The 24,087-nt window shown below is 37.6% G+C and overlaps 1 protein-coding gene and 1 pseudogene across 1 annotated transcript; one reads left to right on the forward strand and one right to left on the reverse strand.

Moving 5' to 3' along the window:
• Positions 1–656: 656 nt before the first annotated feature.
• LOC125187175 (protein NOI4-like) lies at positions 657–3,539 on the forward strand. Its single transcript, XM_048083704.2, has 3 exons — positions 657–808; positions 2,473–2,658; positions 3,217–3,539. Exons 1-3 carry the CDS (start codon positions 803–805, stop codon positions 3,259–3,261), a joined length of 237 nt encoding a protein of 78 aa, XP_047939661.1. The 5' UTR covers positions 657–802; the 3' UTR covers positions 3,262–3,539.
• A 16,993-nt stretch (positions 3,540–20,532) lies between these two features.
• LOC148926580 (secreted RxLR effector protein 161 pseudogene) lies at positions 20,533–21,174 on the reverse strand (annotated as a pseudogene).
• Positions 21,175–24,087: the final 2,913 nt, after the last annotated feature.

A 24,087-nucleotide genomic window follows, 5' to 3' on the forward strand; every position in this document is an offset into this window, starting at 1 on the left:
CATTTGTTTCGGACTTACTTTTTGAAAAGTGAATGTTCTGGACCAAAATAATAAATCGGCCATATGTAAAGGACCAAAAGAGGATTATACTCATGGAGAAAGAAAGGGTGGATATAAGAATTAAATAAAAATAGAAAGAGAGCTGAATCTTTAATTGAAGATTATAAAAAGTGGTTGAGTGCATTATCTAGAGAGAGAAAATTACTAAAATTAGAAATATATCATACTCCCTCCGTTCCATAGTAATGGAGGCAAAACTTTTCGACACGGAGATTAAGAAAAATTGTGTTAGGTGAGTTAAGTAAAGAGAGAATAAAGTGGAAAATAAAAAAGGTAGAGAGATGAAGATGGAAAAAGTAAGAGAGAGTAAAGTAGGTGTGGAAAAATGTGTTGACTTTTACTAAAAAGGGAAATGACTCTATTATTATGAAAACGGATGGAAATAAAAAAACACCTCTATTACTATGGAATGGAGAGAGTATTAGTTAGGAAAACTATAAGGAAAAACATGTTATCTTAGTTGAGACGGAGGAAATATATAAAATAAAATTAACAACATTAAATGTGCGTCGATGTGGTACTCGTATAAAGTGTGTCGTATATCTTTCCATATGTATACATACCCTGATACCCTATGATTTAAATGTACACTTATAATTAGAAATTAGTTTGATATTGATAGTAGTCTATATTGACGACTAAACCCATCTATCTCTGTCCCATTCATTCCATCTCTCTTTCTCTCACAAAATCACTGCTCAACTCCATTTTTTCTGCTTTGGATATTTCTCGCTGAAGAGCCATGTCGGTATGCAATCCAAATTCTTACATGGGTGTTATTCATTATTCGATCTTATACTGATTGGATTTGAGTCGATAATGGTCCTTACTCCTTTCCCCCGTTATTTTCATCGGCCAAACTTTTCATTTTTGTTGTCGATCGCTTGGCTTGCTTTTGGGTATGCTTTCAGTTTCAGTCAGGCTTGGGCGTATTCGATTGTTTATTTGTTTTATTTTTGCTTCTTAACTGTTGCGATTGGTTGCTAGCTTTTCTATCGTTGAATTTTGATGTGCCTATTAATCTAAGGAACTCTTCTCTATTAATTTTTACCTTATCCACAACATATTCAAAATTGGATTTTGTGGATTCAATTTGATATAATTATTCTATTTCAGTTGTCTAGATTCTGTTTTCGTAATCCTATAACATTTGCACTAAAAGAATTAAACGTTCTTTAAGTACTATCGTATGCTCCCTCCATTCCGTAGTAGTTGATGCATTTTTTTTTCGGGTTTAAGAAAAATTGTGTTAAGTGAGTTAAGTAAATGAAGAATAAAGTAGGAAATGAAAAGGTTAGAGAGAAGAAGAGAGAATAAAGTAAGAAAGAGTAAAGTAAGTGAGAAGAAATGTATTATTTTACTGAAAAGGAAAATGACTCCACTACTATTTACGTACCAAAATGGCAAAATGACTCCACTACTATGGAATAAAAGGAGTATTATATTATGTGAATTTTTGTTTAGTAGCAGCTCTTTCCTCCCAACTTTCGGATTTGCATACTTTTCTTCATTTTTTTCTGATCAGCCAGTCTACCTGCTTATTTGAGTTGCGTATTCGTTTAATGGTCAATAGTGTAATAAAGGCATGTGGTCAGTGATATTGCTACCAGTTGTACTTAATAGTGGTTTCTTATGTCCTTTTCTGTACGAGTGCAATTGGTTGTTTCATTTGGAGTTATTGATCACATATTATCATCCTTTGCCATACATATGCTTATGATGTATCATTAAGTATCTCCCTGTCTGCTCACATGTCTTTCGATGTGATTCACATTAGAACGACGTTGCTGATGGTGGCAAGTAGTTCTTTCAGGCTTAGAGTTTCATTTTTCGTGTGCTTGGCAATTCAAGGGAATTAAAAGGGGCATGTGTATGGTTGTGAAATAGGATTGGAGAATTAGTATATTGGTGGGGAGGGGTGTTCTGTTCCCCTCCTTTTAGTGATGGAAGTGCTTGTGGGTGAATGATTGGCTTACCGTTATCTAATGGGATATCCTGTTCAGTTTGCATATGTGTTGCGTTGCTTACCCCTTTTTATCTCTGAGTAATTTTGTCTTCTGAAGTTAGTAGCAGAATTGTAGTAGGATCACAACAAGAAGGGAAGCTTTCCGCTGCTTGTAAAGTTCACCTTATCATTCCAGGGCATTATTGCTAATTTTGTGCATAAACTGACTGATTTTTTAGTTATTTGAATGAATGCTTATCAATTTACTCTGACATGCTCATACATCTTCCCTCTTCTAAGTGATCTTGTATTGCAGTATCATTGTACCGGTCTTGATTTCCATTCTTCAACTTTGTTGTGTACTTGACATTCTGCATCAAATTAGTTGCCAAGTTACTAATTGTTCTTGAGATCTTAGCAATTTAATTTCTAACTATTTCTGTTTTCTTTTCCCTTTGCTTGTCCAGGAGAAGGGTCGCCCATTGCCGAAGTTTGGTGATTGGGATGTTAATGATCCTACTTCAGCTGAGGGGTTTACTGTAATATTTAATAAGGCCCGTGATGAGAAAAAGACAGGTGGGAAACCAGATTCTCCTTCGAAGGTGGATACAAATACAAATTATGGAGGAGCAGAACCTATAAAACCTAAGGGTGTAAGTCGTTCTTCGATTTATTTAGTTTTGCTGATTTGTTTGACATATGATTGAAGCTAGCATGATTTGTACCATCCCCTTGTCTATATACTCCATCCGCCCTATAAAAATATGGGCATATGATATGGCACGGGAATTAAGATAAAATTGGTAAAGTAAAAGAAAGGAGGAGAAGGGTAATTAAAGTAGTGTTAGTGGATAGTGGGGGGACCCATGTTATCATTAGTGTTTTGATGGTGGTATAAGTTGTAAATACCTTGATGTGTAGGGTTAATAAATTGTGATAACTTTCCATAAATGAAAATGCGCATATTTTTATGGGACGGATGGAAATGGAAGTTGCACATATTTTTATGGGACGGAGGAGTATGTATTTTGTGGATGTAGCAGGCAGAGTTGCTTTCGACTCAATTAAGCTGCATCTCTGAATAGTGTAACTTTCCTTATGATTATGTTACGGTTTTCACGTGTTATGTACTGTAGTTGTTTTCGAGCGGTTGAACAAGTTTCATGCACATCATCCATCCAAACTTATATAGTGAATCATGGTGTTTGCAGAAAAAATGGTTTTGCTGCATGCAGAGCCCAAGTGCAGAATCTTGACCATGTGTATGTGTAGAAGAAAAATGTAGAGCATATTTTATGAAGAACGCGGGAGAATGGGATGTGCAGGTGCATTCTATTCCGTGTGTTGTAAAACTGCGTTCGTGTTCGTTTTCGTGTTCGTGTTCGTGTTGTGCCCAATCATTTCCCAAACTTCTTTAAACCCTATACTGCTATGTGTGTTCTTGTGGATCATCTTCCATTAGAGGCTTGTTAGTTTTGCTATTTTTGACGTGTAAATTATTTGCGAGTCTCGACGCTTATTCATTTGCCACCCATCTCTCTTTGTCTCTCTCAACGTTGTTCGATGCATTATTGTGAACTCAGAACTCTAATTTTTAACAAGCCAGACTGCCTTTTGGGATAGTGTTCAAAATTATAGATAAATAAATACACATAATGATACTACCTTCTCCGCCGCCATCCGTCAATAAGAGACTCATTTTGACTTGCCTTGAGTTTTAAAAAAAGTAATTCAAAGGAGATAGAAAAAGTTTGTTGATGGTGAATTTTAGTCTTATAAATTAGTTTTATAATAAAATGTGAGTGGGATAAATATGTCGAATGTGCAGTCCATTACCTGAAGTAAAAAAAAAAAAGAGAATCATTCACGATGGACAAACATTTCATATTGAGACGATTAATGGCACGGAGTAGCATATCTGTGACATATGAAAATGGTTTTGCTCTTTTGGATGGGCTAGACATAGATACCTTATCAAGTGCTCGATCTTTTTTTTTGGTAACATAGTGGGCTATGCCTGAGGAAGAAAGCAGAAACTAACAAAAGTAAAAAAACACATATTCTATCAAGAAGCAACCAATTACTCAAACAACTCGACGGAGCCTCTAGAACATGGAATCCTCTGGGAAAATTATAAGCAAAATGCGAAAAAAAATCAGCAGCAAAATTATCTTCTTTGTGCACATGTCGAATTACATCATAATCAAAATCTTTGAGCATGTCGCACACCTTTCGTATTACAGGTCGAAGTTGATTGAGCTATCAAAATGACTCATAATCATTGACACATCAACAAAACTATCACTCTCTACCTCCAGTTTGTGATATCCTCTCATTGGCCAATTGTAGCCCTTAGAATAAGCACCAAACCTCTGTAATCAGAACAGAGCAGTTCCCAATGCTAGCCACGAAACCATATCGCCAGCCTCCTTGGGTGTCACGAAAGATACCACCCCCAAAAGCTCGTCCTAACCGTATTTTGAGTATCCGCAACGCAAGGTTGAGATCGCGTTACGAGGGGACGAATTAGTGGCAGGCAGTGGTGGATCCAGTCCCCGAAAATGGCGGGGCGGAATTTAATATTTAAATATTAAATATTTAATTTAATATTATTTTTAATAATAAAATAAATAATAAGTATTATATTAATATGCACTAACTTCGTTAATAAAGTATACACATGCATTAGCTTGAAAATATGTATTATTCATGTAAAAAATATAAAATTATTGTAAATATTATATACATTCAAAATCATCATAAATGTTATTATATACCAAAGTGATATAAGTAGAGCAGTAAATATTCAGATTTCAAAAATATTTAAAAGTTTATTTTGTTACGTAGAGAATAATTAAGATGCATGGATCACAAATTATAAGTACTTTAGGAAAAAAAAAAGATTAACACATGATTAAAAATGATTTTAACTAAAGAATAAATATAACAACATAATATTTTCAAATTAGTAAAAGTTTAGATTTCATAAAGTATTTAAAGGTATTATTTTGATAATAAAAAGAAATATGTATTGATAAAATAAAAATGTAAAAAATATGCTCTTGTTGAAGCTTGAACCCTAGACCTCTTAGTTAAAAATCTAACATCCAAACCATTGGACTACAAAATTTAATTAGACTTTTTTGGAAACAAATATATTTCTATACTCCACGGAGGGGGCGGATATGCTATTTTCGGCTCGATTCAAGGGAAAGTTTAGACTTTCCGAACGGCCGGGAGGGAGCGACCGCCCCCTAGATCCGCCAGTGCTGTCAGGGGCATATTGGAGGGGGTGGATTGGATGGGATGGGGTGGCGCGATGTCCCAGCACGCGCACTTCGCCTCTTGTCCAATGGTGTTGCGGTGTGAGGACTGTTTTCATATTTTCAATTGTATAAATTGATCTTATAATTAAAATACTCCACTCCAACATATCCACTGCCTAGTGAATTTTTACCAATTCAAGTAATCCATATGTCCCTTGCTAAATAATGCATATCCGATTTTGGGATATCCCAAAGTGATAAATATCCAGTTTTGGGATGTCCTAAGTTAAGTGAGTCATTTTATTTTTTGACATTCTTCTCTTATTTTTTTCTCTCTACTTTATTTTCTCTAACTTTATTCCCCTCCACTTAACTAATAAATCTCTTTTTCTTAAATCTCGTGGCGAAAAAATGGCTCATTTAGTGAGGGACGGAGGGAGTATACTTCTATACCCATTGGAGAAAGTCTCTTTCAACTAAAATAATTTCTCTTGCATTTTTTTTTATATCATATTCTTGCAATAAAAGCCAATATCTCATTTCTGCCGAATCTTGGATGCAGGGACGGAGATAGCACTGGCCAGGCCGCCGGTCCAGCGGGGGCTTGGCCGGTGCCGGACCTAATATCCCCGCCCTGGTCGCCATCGCCGCGCTCTGCACAATCCCTAGCCGCCATTGTCGCGCTCTGCAGTTGTTCGTTTGAAAAGCCAATATGTATGTTGGGCTTGGTATGTTGGGCTTGGGTCATTAGTGTTTAGTGAATGGAATGGAAGCCCAAATTCCTAAGTATCTAATTAATCAGTACTTTCTCCGTCCCACTTAAAATGCAACATTTGAAAATCGGCATGAGATTTTATATAGTGTTTTTTTATGAGTTAATGAAGAGAGAATAAAGTAAGAGAGATGAAAAAGTAGAGATAGAGTTGTTTCCATTTTATGAAACATTTTATTTTTAATGTGACAACCAAAAAAGGAAAAAGGTGTATTTTTAATGGGACAGAGGGAGTATATTGAATCTAATTTATACAACTTCACATTATAAAGAAGATGCAATATTAAATATTCTATCATATTTCAAATTTCCACGCACCATTTTTAGTTTAATATTTTTGTGATCTTTTTCTTAATATTGTAGACTTATGTATACTTATTTTGGATAATTTTTTAGGTATCTTTTTTATATTCTCTATTTTTTCAATATTATGAATATTTATGTAGTACTTTTTAAAGACATCCTCTCTCTCCTATGTTCTACTTCCTCCGTCCACAAACAATAGATCACTTTTGCTATTTTAGGACGTCCATAAAAAATAGATTACTTTCTTAGAGCATCCGCAATGGTACATAGGCCAGCAATAGGCCAGCAATAGGCTAGTCATTCTCTCCCATGCCACGTCAGCAATACTAAAAAATCCACCTGCCACATCAGATTTAGGCCAGCCATAGGCCAGCCACAATAAAAATAATTCAAAATATATTACATTTACGGAATTAAATTTACGAGACATATACGGGAAAATTCATTAATTTTATTTAAATAAAAAAAAGTACATTAACTAAAAATCATAAAAATAACATAATAAAAAAAAAAATTCGGGCTTCCACACACGAGCCACCTTGAATCTGTTATAGTTTGCCGCTAGCCGAACGGGGGTCTCGCTGTTTTAGGTCTTAATTTTGTATTGGGCTAGTTGTTGTTGTCCATCGCTAGATGTTGCTCTTGTACAGAAATTTAGAGATAGAGATAATCGCGTTTATATAGTTTTTCAAAAATTAAAAAAAAGAATAAATTTTTTTTTTAAAAAGAATTAAAAAAAATTAAAAAAAAAGAATTAAAAAAAAAACAAAATTCGGCGCTGGCCGATTGCTGGCCGATCGGGCCGCCACAATGGCGGCTAGCGCATCGGCCAGCCCACGCCGATCGGCTCGCCGATTTCGCGCTGGCCGCCTCTAATGGTTCGGCTAGCCGATCGGCCAGCGCCGCGAATCGGCTAGCCGGTCGCTAGCCGACCATTGGAGATGCTCTTAAAATGGAAAGTTTATCTCTCATACTTTTCCCACTTTTTCTTCCCCCTCTCATACTTTACTCACTTTTTCTCCCTATCTCTCTTACTTTACCTACTTTTTCTCCTCCTCTCTCTTACTTTACCAATTCTACATTAAAACTCGTGTCATACACAAAGTGATCTATTTTTTGTGGATGGAGGGAGTATATTAGAAGAGTATATAGAGTATTCTAGTGATTCAAATATCAGTGAAATAATATTTTTTTTAATGATAAAACTATTATTTATAGTTTAAAGTCATGATGATCCGTCTAATACAATTACGTAATTTAGCCTCTCCTAAAAACTATAAAATATTATAAATAAAAATAAAATTAAATATTTTAATATTATTTTTAAATTTAACACCGGCTTTCTTAAAATTCTAGTTCCGTCCTTGCTTGGATGCCATAACCGTCGTACCCCAAGGTATCTACTTTCGTGATATGGGAGGCATGTCTCACATCCCCATGCAGTCGTTGAGCAAAATTCAATTTTTTGACAACAGATTTGACACCCGTGTTTCATGCTTCCATGAGGAAATGATGATCTTTAAAGTGTACATCAATACTCCGGAGGATCTGATCATCGGAAACAATCATAATGCGAATGTTTTTTGGTAGAGGCTTGATGAGGCGTACAATCAGGTGTCGGCCTAATGGGGGTGTCTGTTAAGGACCTAAATCCCTAACGATCCGATAAATCGGACAATAACAAGATAAAGATAATCCGGCACCCGTGAGGGTCGGCGGAGATAAGGATCTGGGCGGCTGTGCGCGGGTTCCAACCCGTCGGTCAACGACTACAGATCAGATATACGTTCCGGCTGTGCGCGGAGACCTTCCGTCGGGCTGCAGGTACCGTAGGAAACTATGAATTCAAAGCATTTCGCAAGGCATTTGGCCAAAATAATATATTCATTGATTCATTGTTGGATGAGTAAATATGATAACAAGCTCTCCTATTTATAATACTAGACTTCTACCCTAACTTATTGAATAAGAAAACAAAGATATGGAAAATATATGGTGAAATAAAAGATACTAAATAATTAGGAGATATGATCGTATCAACTCTTCCATGGTTAAAATCCGCCTTGTCCTCAAGGTGGAAACCACAAACCAACGACGATAGTCGAAAGCAAAAGCTTTGGCGATGTGTCTCCTCCTGGATCGAACACACACCGAACAGCTGAATGTATCCCTCGATCACCCCCATAAAAAATCAACCAAGGAGAACTAATGTGGCCGACAGAATTCCGTGCCAAAATGAAAAACATGTTCACACCTCCAAGAATGCTCAAACATGGCGTGTCATTGCGCGGAGGGATCAACCTTGCATCGGTGTCGAGCGATGTTGATCGATGATTCATAATTGGAACATCACCAACATTCAAACCCACATAAACACAAGCAATTATGGGCAAATGATATGCTCGGATTTTGCACTGCTTTAAGGCCATTATTTGGTCCATTTTTTATGTCAAAGTCACTCTACACGTCCATTATTTGCATATTTCATCTATTTTGGTATTTTGACGTGTTTTGTGAGAAATGTGCATAATTGAGCCGAAAAAGGGAGTCAAGAACGCAAAGTCTGGAATTCTGGAGTTCAGACGGCGACCGCCGACCGCCGCGAAGTTGTACGGCGACCGCCGGCGCCTGGCGGCCAAAGATATGCAGCGGCCCGCCTCGGAAATTTACACTTGGAAAAGAGTCTCGCCCTGCGACCGCCGGAAGTCATGCGGCGGACCGCCGCCGAAGGAACAGAGACTGGACTCCAACGCGGCGACCGCCTGCCAAGGTGTGGCGGCCCGCCGGAGAAAGGCGGCGAACCCGATTAGCGCTAGATCTGCTCCAAGATTTACCATATTTTGAAGATCTTTTCCTTCTACAATGAGGATTGACTTTCCCCTATAAATAGGACCTCAAGCTTCATCAAACAGAGAGCTTCTTTTTGCAAAATAATTCATAGAGATCAAGAGCTAGAGTACTTCAATTGCGCAAGGAGTTGAAGAAGGATTTCAAGAACATCAAGAACGATAAGGATTCAACCTACATGTTTTATTTGCTTTAGTTTTATGTTCAAATTGTCTTCCCTTCAATCTATGTGTTTAACTTATTTCACTATGTGTAACTAAACTCATAGGATTCTAGGGATGTGTTAGTAACGATTTTGGTTATACAATTCAAGTTTTCTATTTAATATTCGTTTTGTTTTTACTTTGTTTCTTCCATAAGTAATCTTGATGCTACATGATTGAGTAACACAATCTTGTATGATTTAATATAACTTGCTTCATAACTGTGAGAGAGTGCTAGCGAGTTAGATCCACTTAGTAGACGCTACAGTTAGCTTCCCTTAAAACGACACTGTTAATTGAGAGTGGGGACTTTTCAAGGGTCTTATGAGGTTTTTGGAGTTACGTTTTAGTTTGACAACCCTAATCTTGTAATCAACGTTTGCATCGCATGAGCATAAGCTAGGTGGCTCGTCCTATTAAAGTAATAATTGTGCTAGGGTATTGTAGTTTGGAATTTGTATAACCATAACTGTGAACGCACATCCCTGGAATTCCCTTATCTCTATATTTTATCTCCGTGTTTTAATTGCAATCAGTTGTTATTTGCTTTCAAATATTTTAAGTTTTCAAAAGTTTTCAAAATTCTCTTGTTTCTCCAAATAGTAATTGAGTCTTAATAGAAGATAGACAGTCTGTGTTTGCCTTCCCCGTGTTCGATATCCGGTACTGACCTTTAGCTATACTATATATACTCTGTATACTTGTAGGTTTATTTAGTGCTAAAAAATAGTGCATCAGCAAACCAGTGTAAGCACCATCTTCTTTCTTGCCCCAACAATTTCCAACAACATTTTTGGATGACACTTGAACGTCATTGAGTGCGGCGACGATCATCTTCATTTCTTGCAGGTTTATTTAGTGCTAAAAAATAGTGCATCAGCAAACCGGTGTAAGCACCATCTTCTTTCTTGCCCTAACAATTTCCAACAACAGTTTTGGATGACACTTGAACGTCATTGAGTGCGGCGACGATCATCTTCATTTCATCAGTGGAATTGTCCTTCTCTACATCATCTAACAACGCCACTTCTCGATGTGTTAGCACAATAAGATCACCAATCTTCTCATCATATACCCCAATGAGCACTTGCAGCGGCATATTGACGGTTTTGATGATCTCTTCCAGGGACTCATTGATTGGAACATCAACATCAAGATTAGCGCCCCCATTGTGAGCAGCGTTGTTGGGAACATTCTCAACTAGATTTTCGTCATCACTATTCTCCTCAAACCCCGCATTCAACTCGGCGAAAAGGGCTGTTTGCTCCAATCTATAAACACGCAATTTCTTGTTGTAATCACTTACTGCAGCTAGTTGGGCTGGGCAAGGAGCTGTGCGGTGAGGGTCGGTTAAACTGCGTAGGCTGCAAGGTCTGCGGGCAGGGATAGTCGAGCGGATCCCAACGACTAGGCGGACGTGGTTGCTGATCATAATCCGAATATTCTCGCGATGCACGACGAGACGGTGGTTCCCAACAAGAGGGTTGTCGCGACTATGGTGGGTCGTAACACGTGGTTGGCCGATTAAACTGTTGATCATACCCGCCTATTTGGTGACGATGTTGTTGATATCCTAGTGGGTCCCAACATGAACCTCTGCAATTTCTCCCTTCGCGACGATATCGATCTCTCTGCGGGCTGTCTCGCGCCCCAAAATTATCCCCTGTTCTCCGTTGACGTTGATCATCAAACCCCAAATCATCTATATATGCGTCGTCATACGGTTGATCATTGCCGCAAGGCCACTCTGGTTCTAAATTTTTGAACCTACGGTCTGTATCTTCTCTCCAAGAATCCAATTTGTCGAGTCTATCCATCAAGCGATCCAATTTATAACCCACAGAATCATCGTGGTTTGCATCCTCCGTTGGGCGACCCTTACGGTCCCCCTCGTCGGTCTGCTGACCGAAGTTGTCTCGATGGCCAATCACGTTATCACGGCGCGACGAGCTATTCGGAAAGTAGGTGGGTCGGTTTGCGCCCCAACCTTGCCTACTGTTGTTGTTGTATCGTCTCATGAGTACACAGATGAAAGCACCAATTGTTAAGGACCTAAATCCCTAACGATCCATTAAATCGGACAATAACAAGATAAAGATAATCCGACGCGTGTGAGGGTCGGCGGAGATAAGGATCTGGGCGGCTGTGCGCGGGTTCCAACCCGCCGGGCAACGACTCCAGATCAGATATACGTTCCGGCTGTGCGCGGAGACCTTCTGTCAGTCAGCAGGTAGCGTAGGAAACTATGGATTCAGAGCATTTCGCAAGGCATTTGGCCAAAATTATATATTCATTGATTCATTGTTGGATGATTAAATATGATAACAAGCTCTCCTATTTATAATACTAGACTTCTACCCTAACTTATTGAATAAGAAAACAAAGATATTGAAAAGATATGATGAAATAAAAGATACTAAATAATTAGGAGATATGATCGTATCAGTGTCACACTTAAAAAAAAATTTGGGTTCATTTCAACTGAGTGAACCCCAAATTCAGAAACTTTTCACCCTCTACGTAGCCGTACTGGTCGGAGTTCTGAACAAAGACGGCGCGTTCAAAACACACCCTATGAATTTGCTGAATGAGAGAACTATGAAAGGGACATTTTTATCAATTACAAGCCCCGGATGGATATTCCGGTAGTCGCTGAACTTTATATGAACAAAGTAAAATTTAGACGTTAGTGATGAAACACGTGTTAGTTGGTAAGATGTTTCCTTCTCACATATCAACAAGGCCTTCGACTACATACTCCGAGGTAGAGGTGTCAAGTGGGCCGGGCCGGCCCAGCCCGGCCCAGGCCCGGTGATGCCCAGCGAAATATCAGCCCAGCCTGGCCCAGGCCCGGGCCCAGTTGATATGTGGGCCGGGCTGGGCCGGGCTGAGCCGGTTCTGTGCTGGGCCAAGTTCAAAATTTTTACTGTGCTATAACTATTAATTAATCTGGATATATATTACCACTAAATAAGGTAAGATTTTGTAGACATGAGTTTTATATAGGAATATGTAATAATTGATTTGTGTATTACACATACACGCATATGTTATACAATCCCACAAAATTAGGAATTATAGTATACTAATTATAGAGCTATTTTCAACTGAGATAAATCAATTAACTAACTAATATCTATAATTATGCAAATTAAATGTAATAATGGAAATCAAATGATTTAGGTTGAGCAATTGAATTATTAATTATTTTTTAGTAATATCATTAATAAAATTTAGAATTATTTTGAAAACATACAAATATAAAATAATCATGCATCTAATAATATATTAATAAAATGGATATGCATGAAAAAAATATCCAAACTTCATAGTCTATATATACTCCCTCCGTAAGCGAATAGGAGTCCCAGTTGAGTTGGGTGCGTGTTTTAAGAAAAGTTTGAGTGTAATAATTTAAGTGTGTGATAGTGGAATGTGGGACCCATTTATATTATTATTTGCAATCAAAGTGGATTAAAATTAATTGCAGCTTCTAAATTAAGGGAAAAGTAGGGTCATTTTTTATACTCCCAAGATAAAATGTCTAACCGGGACTCCTAATGGCGGACGGATGAAAATGGCCAACCGGGACTCCTATTCGCGGACGGAGGGAGTATATATTTATACACACGTAAGGGAATATATTATATATACATATTACATTTTGCATACATATGGAAAACTAATCAATTACTCCTATATTTATGGATTGTATTTAGTAGAGATAAATTATTAACAACCAATCTTTACAATTATACAAATCAAAATTATTATAGCACAATCAATTCTAGGATCCTCTATTTTTGAAAAAAAAAGTCAATAACTAATCTCTTTAATTATGAAAATCAAATTTATTAGTATAAGTTTTAATTTAAGTTAAGTAATAGTTAAATTGATTGAATATTTGTTGCATAATGTTATTAATAACGTATCTTCAAATCCTCTATTTTTGAAAAAAAAAGTCAATAACTAATCTCTTTAATTATGAAAATCAAATTTATTAGTATAAGTTTTAATTTAAGTTAAGTAATAGTTAAATTGATTGAATATTTGTTGCATAATGTTATTAATAACGTATCTTCAAAATATACAACATAATATAACCATGTGTATAACAATAAATTAATACTAGGAGATATGAATATGTTATTTGTATTTTACTTATGTTATGCATAAATAAGACTATTGAAAGAATTAAAAACATATTATAGTATAAAACCAAGTACATAAGTTAGCTTCTGTCGGGCCTGGGCCGGTCCTGGGCCTGGGCCGGTCCTGGGTTTATTAAACAGCCCAATTGGAGCCCATTTCACCTAATGAGCCCAGCCCATGCCCGCTTCGTTACACTGGTGGGCCGGGCCTGGGCCGGGCTGGGCTGGGTCGGCCCGGCCCATTTGACATCTCTACTCCGAGGCAAGTTGATCCGCTACATCATCACCATGGACAACTGATCGAGCTTCCAATATCAATAAATTAAATAAATAATGTCTCAGAAAGTACTCTTAAATGACTCTTATATTGCAATTATTCTTCAAAAATAAATAACAATTAAAAACACATAACATTTACATTATTTCGTTCACATCCAACTTAAAATTTTACTTATAAAAAAAGATAAAGAGGAAAAGGGCATTTAGAGAGGGAACGAGAGAGTTGTAACAGAAGGAAAAATATGACATTGGAATACATTATCCCATTTGTGTTGAAAATGAAGATAAAGATGCTTTATTTCAACAAACCTCATTAAAACTTAATTAGACTAATGGGATAATGAATGTTTTCCATACATTACATCTACACTATTCCACCTCAGGAAATGATCCCCTACTGTAGAGTCATCCTGTGTTGTGCACAAAACTGCACTGTTAAAATAAAGCACTTACATGTAACTAGGGCTAATTGCTGCCCGGGTTCCCTGAGAGAGTTCCAACTGACACGAGGAACCAATTGTTGCTTGGGGGCTGGGGCAAAGAAAGCTTCCATCTGATGCCGAGAAATTACTGCTGTATGGGTACCATAACGAAGCTCCAAAGGATATCGGATACGAACTGCTGTCTAGATACCCTAATCAACTGGGCCCCCATCTGGTTCACTCAGCAGCCACCTGACTCCTTCACACGGGACAATTGGGAACAGAACATGTGCAACAATGTAAGATATTGACGTGCTTGCTGATGGCCAATATGATATCGGTTCTAGCACCAAAATTATGGATGATCTGGATCTCTCTTTGTCCCATCATATTCTACTATTTTCATGGCTAATGTCTACAATATTTCATTTTCTTTAATAATGTTCATGTGTGTAGTTATAACTTCTTTCCTATCTTCATCTTCTTTTTTATTTTTGTTTGCGTAGAAATTGTTGAAATAAATGTGAGCATGATAGTGTAAATGTAATCTATAGATACTCATTATCCTATTTGTTTTTTAACGAGGTTTGTTAATGTGGAGATGTCATTCATATTATCCCAAAGCTCTTTTAATAAGAGCATCCGCAGCGGTGAAGGCTGCGGTGCTCATCCGTCCGTGCCGCTGAGCACGGTGCCGTCCGCACGCCGATGATGCTCGTCCGTCCGTGCCAGCGGCACGGCGCTGCTCTTAGCAAAGAGCACGTCCGTGCCGCTGAGCAGCACACGTAGCGACGCCTCATTCGCCAACGGCATAGCCGTTGGCTTATTTATTTATTTATTTTTTAAAAATACGAAATTAATTGAAAAAAATATTTTTAAATAAAAAAAAATATTTTCCCACTTCCCAAAAAAAATATATCCGTTTTCTTCCCACTTTTAATTTATTTTTCAATTTTTTCCCCCAAAATTCACATTTTCATCTATAAATACCCCCACTTCAACACAAAAAAAACACATTCTCATCTATTCTATCATCATCTACATTCTCTCATCTTTTTTCCTCATACTCTCTCATCTAAATTCCCACCACACTACACAATGTCCGACTCCGGCGATCACCCCTCCGGCAATCGTGGTTGGAACCACGATTGGTTCGACTTCGGCGAATTCCCTAGTCCGGAAACATAATTTACGGCCCCTCCTCAAACCCAAGGTTCGCAAGCTCCGGGTGGCTACCGTCCTTACCAGGTGCACGACCTAAACGCCTCCGGGTTCGGGTGGGCACCCGAACCCGGATCGGGAGGGAGCAGCAGCTCTACTCCTACTCCTACTTCTGTTCCTACTCCTACTCCTCCTGTTCGTGGCACCCACACCCCGTACTCCGATGAGATGATGGCAATGTTCAAAGCCTACTTGGCAGTCTCCGAAGATCCGGAAGTTGGCACGAACCAGAACGGGGAAATGTATTGGTAGCGCATCACTCGTCTTTACAATGAAACCCGACCGGAGGAAACCATCTATCGCAATGATAGTATGGTGTGCAATTGCATCTTCAGATGCAACGAGGCAATCAGTAAGTTCCAGGGGATTTACCTCCAGGAAGAGCGGTCGGTGGGGAGCGGCACGAGCGAGCTCGACATCATCACTGCCGCCTTGGCGACCTACCAACGCACGGAGTTCACACCGTTCAAGTACCTCGATTGTTGGCAGGAGGGGGCACCAACATCCAAAGTATAGGGGCGGCATAGCAGCATCCTCCTCTAGCTCCTCCAAACGGTCGAGGTTGGTAGCCCTATCCGACGGCGCCTCCGATGATGTGGCTGCCGGAGCTAACTTGGGTAGCCACGACGCTGGCCCGAGCAGTTCCCGCCGGCCGCAAGGAAAGAAGAAGACGACGACCACCCGTCGCCGCGCCTCGACTCCATCCGTCCTCGCTCCCTTTGTGTCCTCCACCCCCGAACAACACGTTGTGGACCCTCTTGGGTCAACTCTATTTGAATGATACGTCTAAGATGACTCCGGATCAACTTGCAACACATGAGCAAATGATCCGGGGTCTCAAGAGGCAATTGGGGTTAGAGGACTAGTCTTCCACGTGTGTAATTTTTATTTTCTAGGATTTTAATTATGTATTTTTATTTTTTAGTATTTTAATTATGTAATTTTTATTTTTTAGGATTTTAATTATGTAATTTTTATTTTTTAATGTATTTTTATAATGTAGAAATGTTTTTAATAATTGGAGTATTTAAATTGAATAATAGAATGGTGAGACCCTTGAGCTTGTCTTTAGCTAAGAGCACGGATGTGGGTGTTGTGCTCTTAGCTAAGGACAAGGAGTAAAAGTGGGTTCGGGCCCACTTCCATGCTCTTAGCTAAGAGCACGGATGGAGATGCTCTAAGGTTTGTGGGAAGGAAAAGATCTTTTGCTGTGCAGCTTTGTGCACAACGGTAGGTGACGTGCACAAAACTACAAAATTTCTTTATTTTTTTATTAAACTTATTTCTACATGCATCAATATTGTCTGATAAGATTCATTATCACATTTTTTTTTCATTTCCTCTTAGTTTTGCCATTTGCGCTAATAAAAAATAGTTGTTGCATTAATAAAAATATTTGTTCTAATTTGTGTATTTTTTAAAACATTTTTACTACTATTTTATTGTTCATGAAACTAAATTTTATTATTACATTTATTTGTATGTGCACTAACATTGTGTTGTATTTTATTCATACTAGTATTAACCTACATGCGATACATGACTGAATATTTTTCTGTCATACAATTTTGAATTGTTAATTGATTAATTAAAATGAGAAACAATATAACTACATAAGATTTTTTAAAAAAATGTACTACTCCCTCAGTCGTCCCTGAAATTTTGTCATATTTTTCCACTTCCATCCATCCCACAAAATTTGTCACATTTCACTTTTTACCATTTTTGGTAGTGGACCCCACATTCCACTAACTTATTCTCACTCACATTCTATTATAAAACTAATACTTTAAAAGTAGGAGCCAAATTCTACCAACTTTTTCAACTCACTTTCTATTACATTTCTTAAAATCCGTGTCAGTCAAACTGTGACAATATTTAAGGGACAGATGGAGTACTATATAATAAAAATTTAATAAATATATATACTTCTCAATTTATTTTACGCCTAAAGAATAAAATTAAACATATTTAAAATGGAATCAAGCCAAAACACAATTATTTGGATAGCGAAGATAGTACATCACACTTTTGAAAAATATATTTAAAACAATCCTCCATATCTCTCTACTAAAAATAATGAATCACACTTTTAACAAAAAAACTATATTCGAGAATCAGGAACTACAAGTTTCGAGTTAAAGATGTTACAATTCTTCACTCTCTAAGAATTGTAAGAAATATTGGGATAAAATTCTCGAACCATATACACGCGGTGCTCTAACTATTGCAATCAAATGGAAAAAAACACAATAAATCAAATGGAAATTACAATAAAAATTATAAAATAAACCAAACTAAAAGTCTAGTCGAGAAATTAATTATCTTTCCGCAAGACAAATTACATCATGGTTAGTGCTCTTGGATTGTCGTATTATCCCCAAAGATGAAACAACTTCCTCCTAACGTGTAAAAAATCTCAAACCCGCTAGACACCGATGAACTTGATAGGGGCTTCAAAAATCGAGAATACAATGTCCTAAAATGTACTCCACAATAAATGTTGAGAGTTTGAGAGTGAATGGAGAGTGCTTTGTTGGTGTGTAATTCATCTACAACGCTATGTCTTTGCCTTTTATTGGTTCAAAATTGGGATATGAGAGATCATGAAATTAAAACATCATAAATTATTAATTAAGAAATAGAGGTTACAAAATTTGTTAAATGCCCATTATCCTATTTAAAGATTAGTAATTTTTCATTGTAGTGCTTTAAGAATCAGTCAAAATGCTCATTAAATATCTAAAATATTTCATTTTGCTAATTTCTTTAAAAATCTATAAACAATTTTTTTATTATTTTCAAAACTCGCCCTTTTATATATGTATAAATTGTAATCGATTACGATGAATAGAAGATATTAATATAACATGTCATACACATTTAGAACTTTAGATGGTCATTGTAAGATTCATACCTATACATATATTTAACAACGAATATACTATTCCCTCCGTTCCTAGATATTTGATTGAATTCTTTTTGCACTCGTATTGAAAAAATTGCAATAAATAGTTAGAGTGGATAAATAGTAACATAAAAGCGATAATAATGTATAGATAAGATGCTTCTTTACATTATTCTCGCTTTTACGTTACTATTTATCCACTCTAAATATTTATTGCAATTTTTTTAAAATGAGTGTAAAAAAGAAGTCAATCAAATATCTTGGAATAGAGGGAGTATAATATTTAGTATTAGATGCATTATATGTGATTTATATTTTGAATTATAGTATAATGGTCTAAAGAATTTGTTAAATGCTACTTATCCCATGTAAAAATTTGTTACAGGTTCCTCATTGTAGTGCTATTAAATAGTCAAAGTGCACATTTAAAATATCTAAATAAATATTCACGAGAGTTATTTATAAATATTCAAATTCATATTTAAAATTTATAAATATTAAAATTTATTTTCATAACTCTTAAATATTCAAAATAAGCTCAAAACTCGCCTTTTATATATTGATAGATAGTTAGATTCCTTTATATGTAATATATAAAGTGTTAAGATGGTTTAAGGATATGATAGACGAGAAAGATTGAGTAAGAATAAAATCTTGGATCTGACTACAATATTGTTGGTTTTGCAGCGGAAATCTATTTAGTTTGATTGAAAGATTTACATCTAAACATGCTTTTATCTGATTGTAAACTAGAAACATGTTCATAAGCATATAATCAAGATCATACTGAATATATATGCAATTAAATAGAACGATTTACCGTATGAATTCAAGCAATTGAATTCGAACTCCTTCTTCAATCGATCTCTACCACGGATCTTCTGATCTGTTCCGTTTAACTTGGAATTGACCTTTGTGTGGGCAAAGCTTGTCAGATCCTCAAAAGTTGGAGAAGAATTGGAGACAGAAATCTCTAAGGAAGAAGAACCCTAGAAATCGATATTTCTCTCACAGATTGCAGAGAACTAAAAATATCGGTAGAATTAATTTTGTCTTATCTTCTTCTCCCTTTTATATTAAGTTAATTATTTTGGGCCAGACCAGGGATCTATGGAGGATTGGATTGGGCCACAATTCAGGCTTTCACTAATTAAATTAAAACTAATTTAATTCAAGCCCAAACTTAAATATTATTATCATCCACTATAGATATAATATTGACTGCCCGTCCAATTCCGGGACTTCCTCTTTAATTAAATCATTTCTCGTGTTAAAGATATAAATATCCATTAATTAATATCAAGTCTGCTATCTGACTTTTATTAATTAATTTCTTTTTCCAAGAGTTGTCTAGTTTAGAAACATTATTTATTATTCATGGAATAAATTCCAACTGGCCAGTTTTCTGAATAATAAAACCTTTTTCTAAACACCTCTTGAGGATATTATCAGACTAGCCTCTCCCAGCACACGATTCATTGCAATAACAATACTAGCACCACTTAGACATTAATGATCACTACCCAATCTATCAGGATTCTTGGGCAACGAAATACCCTCACCATTTGATAAGTCAAAGTCATTTTCAATTAATCTCGTATGCTCAATGTTATGTCAACAATGATTAAGAAATGACAATCACCGAGACCTCGTCTTTCAGTAAATAGCCAAGAAAGACTTATCTCACTGTTTGATCCTTTCAGTGCTATACCAAACCGACGTCGTTCATTTCCTTAGGTAAGAAAATTTTCAGACTGACGTTGCAACCTTTCACGATAGGTAGTCAAAGTCTATCTAGGTTGTGAAACATATTTCTTACTGCAAGAACCGACAAGTTACCTACTGTGAACGCCGCTCACAACTCGTCTACTGTGCAGAAGACTTAGACTCATTTTACTTAAACTATGTATTTAAATAGAAAACATATTTCAACATCTCATAAATACATAAGTAACCCATAAGCAAAACACATTGTAACAAAATATTCTTTCTCATTAAATGGTAAAAATGGATAGAAGAGTTATTACATATACAAGCATACGAAAGATGCTTTTCCAGTATACTAAACTCTAACAATCTCCCACTTATACTCAAAAACAGCTTTCGAGTATACCAAAACTGCAAAATCCTCCCACTTATACTGAAAGCGGGTCTAGGTCAATCGAACACCTAATCCTTTCACATGACGTTCAAACGTCCTGGCTGGAAGTGCCTTTGTGAATGGATCTGCCATGTTGTTTTCTGATGCGATCTTGACCACTTCAATGTCTCCTCTCCGCACTATATCACGAATGATGTGATATTTCCTCTCTATGTGTTTGCTTGCCTTGTGGGCACGTGGTTCCCTTGAGTTTGCCACAGCACCAGAGTTGTCACAATAAACAGTGATGCTCTTGGGCATACTCGGAATCACATTCAAATCAATAAGAAAGTTTCTGAACCATACTGCTTCCTTTGCGGCTTCTGATGCTGCCACATATTCAGCTTCCATGGTAGAGTCCGCGATGCATTTCTGCTTCACACTCTTCCAAATTACGGCTCCACCTCCTAAAGTAAACACATATCCAGAGGTTGATTTCCTCGAATCCCGATCAGATTGAAAGTCCGAATCAGTGTAACCTAAAGGATACATCTCGGATGCCTGGTAAACTAGAGAATACTCCTTAGTTCTTCTCAGATACTTGAGTATTTTCTTTACCGCAATCCAGTGTCCTTGACCAGGGTTAGACTGATACCTTGCTACCATGCCAACGGCAAAGCAAATATCGGGCCTTGTGGATAACATAGCATACATGAGACTCCCAACCGCTGATGCATAAGGGATCCGTCTCATAGCTTCTATCTCAATAGGTGTTTTGGGACACATATCCTGAGACAGAGTGATTCCATGGCTAAAAGGTAGAAAACCTTTCTTGGAATCTTGCATGCTAAAACGCTTAACTATCGTATCAATGTAAGATTCTTGAGATAGGCACAACATCCTTTTCTGGCGGTTCCTTAGAACTTTAATGCCTAGGATGTGTCCAGCTTCTCCCATATCTTTCATCTCAAATTGACTTGATAGCCAATCTCTCACGTCTGACAACATTTTCTTACTGTTTCCAATCAACAGTATGTCATCTACGTAGAGTACCATAAACACTACATTCTTACCTTCAACTTTCTTGTACACGCAGCTCTCATCTGGGCACTGCTCAAAGCTAAAAGACTTCACAGTTTGGTCGAAACACATGTTCCATGATCGAGATGCTTGCTTGAGGCCATAAATGGCCTTCTTAAGCTTCCACACCATGTGTTCTTTGCCCTTGACTACATATCCCTCGGGTTGTTCCATGTAGATGGTCTCCTCAAGACTTCCATTTAGGAAAGCTGTCTTGACGTCCATCTGCCATACTTCCCAATCCATGTAGGCTGCGATAGACAAAAGAATTCGGATTGACTTGAGCATAGCTACTGGCGAAAAGGTCTCATCGTAATCGATACCTTCTCTCTGGGTATAACCCTTAGCTACTAGTCTTGCTTTGAAGACTTTAACTCGTCCGTCAGGTCCTCGTTTACGTTTGTAAATCCATTTGCTCCCAATGGCAGTACAACCTTCAGGTAGGACTAACAAATCATAAACGTCTTTGTCTATCATTGATTGTAGTTCAGAATCCATTCCTTCTTTCCAGGAATGACTATCTGAATCTGCCATCGCCTCTTTGAAGTTCCATGGGTCTAATACATTGCCGTCCGGGTCTAAGTCAGATGACTCACCCAAACCAATGTACCTTTCTGGTTCACGAGGAACCCTCCCACTACGACGAGGCTCTACAATTTGTGGTACAGAAGTTGATATCTCAGGTATAGATTGTACTTGTGTTATTGGATCTTTGCTTGTGGAAACTGAAGTATCTCTTAGTTCCTCAAGAGCTACTTCACTGCTGGGCTTATGATTCATCACATAGTCTTCTTCTAAGAACTTAGCATTTGTGCTAACAAATACCTTCTTATCTCGTAGACTATAGAATTCATAGCCTTTCGTTCCACTGGGATACCCTACAAACAAACATACCTCAGTACGAGACTCCAACTTTGTTGGATCTTTCTCCAACACGTGTGCTGGACAACCCCACACTCTGAGATGTCTTAGACTAGATTTTCGTCCAGTCCACAACTCATGTGGTGTTGTAGGTACTGATTTGGATGGTAAGTTGTTCAAGGTATAGCTTGCTGCGAGCAACGCGTGTCCCCAGAACGAAATAGGTAACTTAGCATAACTCATCATCGATCGAACCATTTCTAAGAGGGTTCTATTCCTTCGTTCAGCTACGCCGTTCTGCTGGGGTGTTCCAGGCGCAGTCAATTGGGATTCAATTCCCGCCTCTGATAAGTAGTCCAAGAACTCACTACTGAGGTACTCGCCTCCACGGTCAGACCGTAGAGACTTGATTGTCTTACCATGTCGCGTCTCCACAAGTGCCCTGAATTCTTTGAACTTTTCAAAAGATTCTGACTTGTGACGCATCAAATAGACATATCCAACTTTCGAGTAGTCATCAATGAAGGTGATGAAATACTGAAAGCCGCCTCTAGCTTGAGTAGTCATTGGTCCACACACATCAGAATGAACGAGCTCAAGTACTTCCTTGGCCCTATTACCCTTGACCTTAAATGGTCTCTTAGTCATCTTGCCTTCCAAACATGATTCACAAGTTGTATAAGGTTCTATTTCTAGATCCTTAAGTAGACCTTGGTCTATCAACGCTTGAATCCTAGTAGGGTTAGCATGACCAAGTCTAAGGTGCCATAAGTACGTGTCGTTCATTGAAACAGAAGGAGCTTTTCTTTTTCGAGAAATTTTCGATGTTGAGTTAGATTCAGTTTTATGTTGCATATACTGTGTAGACATTATAGTGTAGAGGTTGTTTTCCATGATACCACGACAGATATAAGAACCACATTTCTTGATAATACATGAATCATCAAATGAAATCGAATATCCATCATAAACAAGTTTAGAAACTGAAATTAAATTTCTTCTAAACGAAGGTATCAACAAAACATTGTTTAACACTAAAATTCTATCACTAGAAAAACGTAAATAAACGTCTCCCACTGCAACAGCTGCCACTCTCGTAGCATTGCCCAGCTGGATTTCGATCTCTGCTTCATTCAACTGCCTTGTTACCTGCATAATATCAGGATCAAAGCAAACATGATCAGTAGCTCCAGTATCAACCACCCATTGCTGAGTAGATACAACTGCTAAACATGATTCTACGACGAAAGCTTGGCGCATACTTGAGCCATTGCCCTTTTTAGGACAATCCGGCTTCCAATGCCCCTTTTCGCCGCATTTGAAGCACTTGCCGCTTTGCTTCTTGTTCGTGTTCACCCGTTTCTTTTTGCCCTTAGCTATCTTAGGTGCTACAACATTCTGGGCTTTCTTCTTCCCCTTACCTGGCTTAGAGCCTGAGGAAGACGGCCTAGAACTCATCATAGCAGCCTTTGTCTGGACCATAAGATCCTCCGCTGACTGCAACTCAGTCAACAGTTCAGCTAGGGTGTAAGCCCTCTTGTTCATCTCGAAATTGAGCTTGAACTGCTGATAGCTAGCTGGCAAACTCTGAAGGATTATAGTTACTTGGGACTCGGGGTCAATGGTCCCTCCCAAAACCTCAATTTGATTGAGGTGGCTCATCATCTCGAGGACATGGTCCCTCAC

The sequence above is a fragment of the Salvia hispanica genome, chromosome 5 (genome assembly GCF_029641045.1).
Source record: "Salvia hispanica isolate PSC_SH4W2 chromosome 5, Shi_PSC_v1, whole genome shotgun sequence".
Taxonomy (NCBI): Eukaryota; Viridiplantae; Streptophyta; class Magnoliopsida; order Lamiales; family Lamiaceae; genus Salvia; species Salvia hispanica.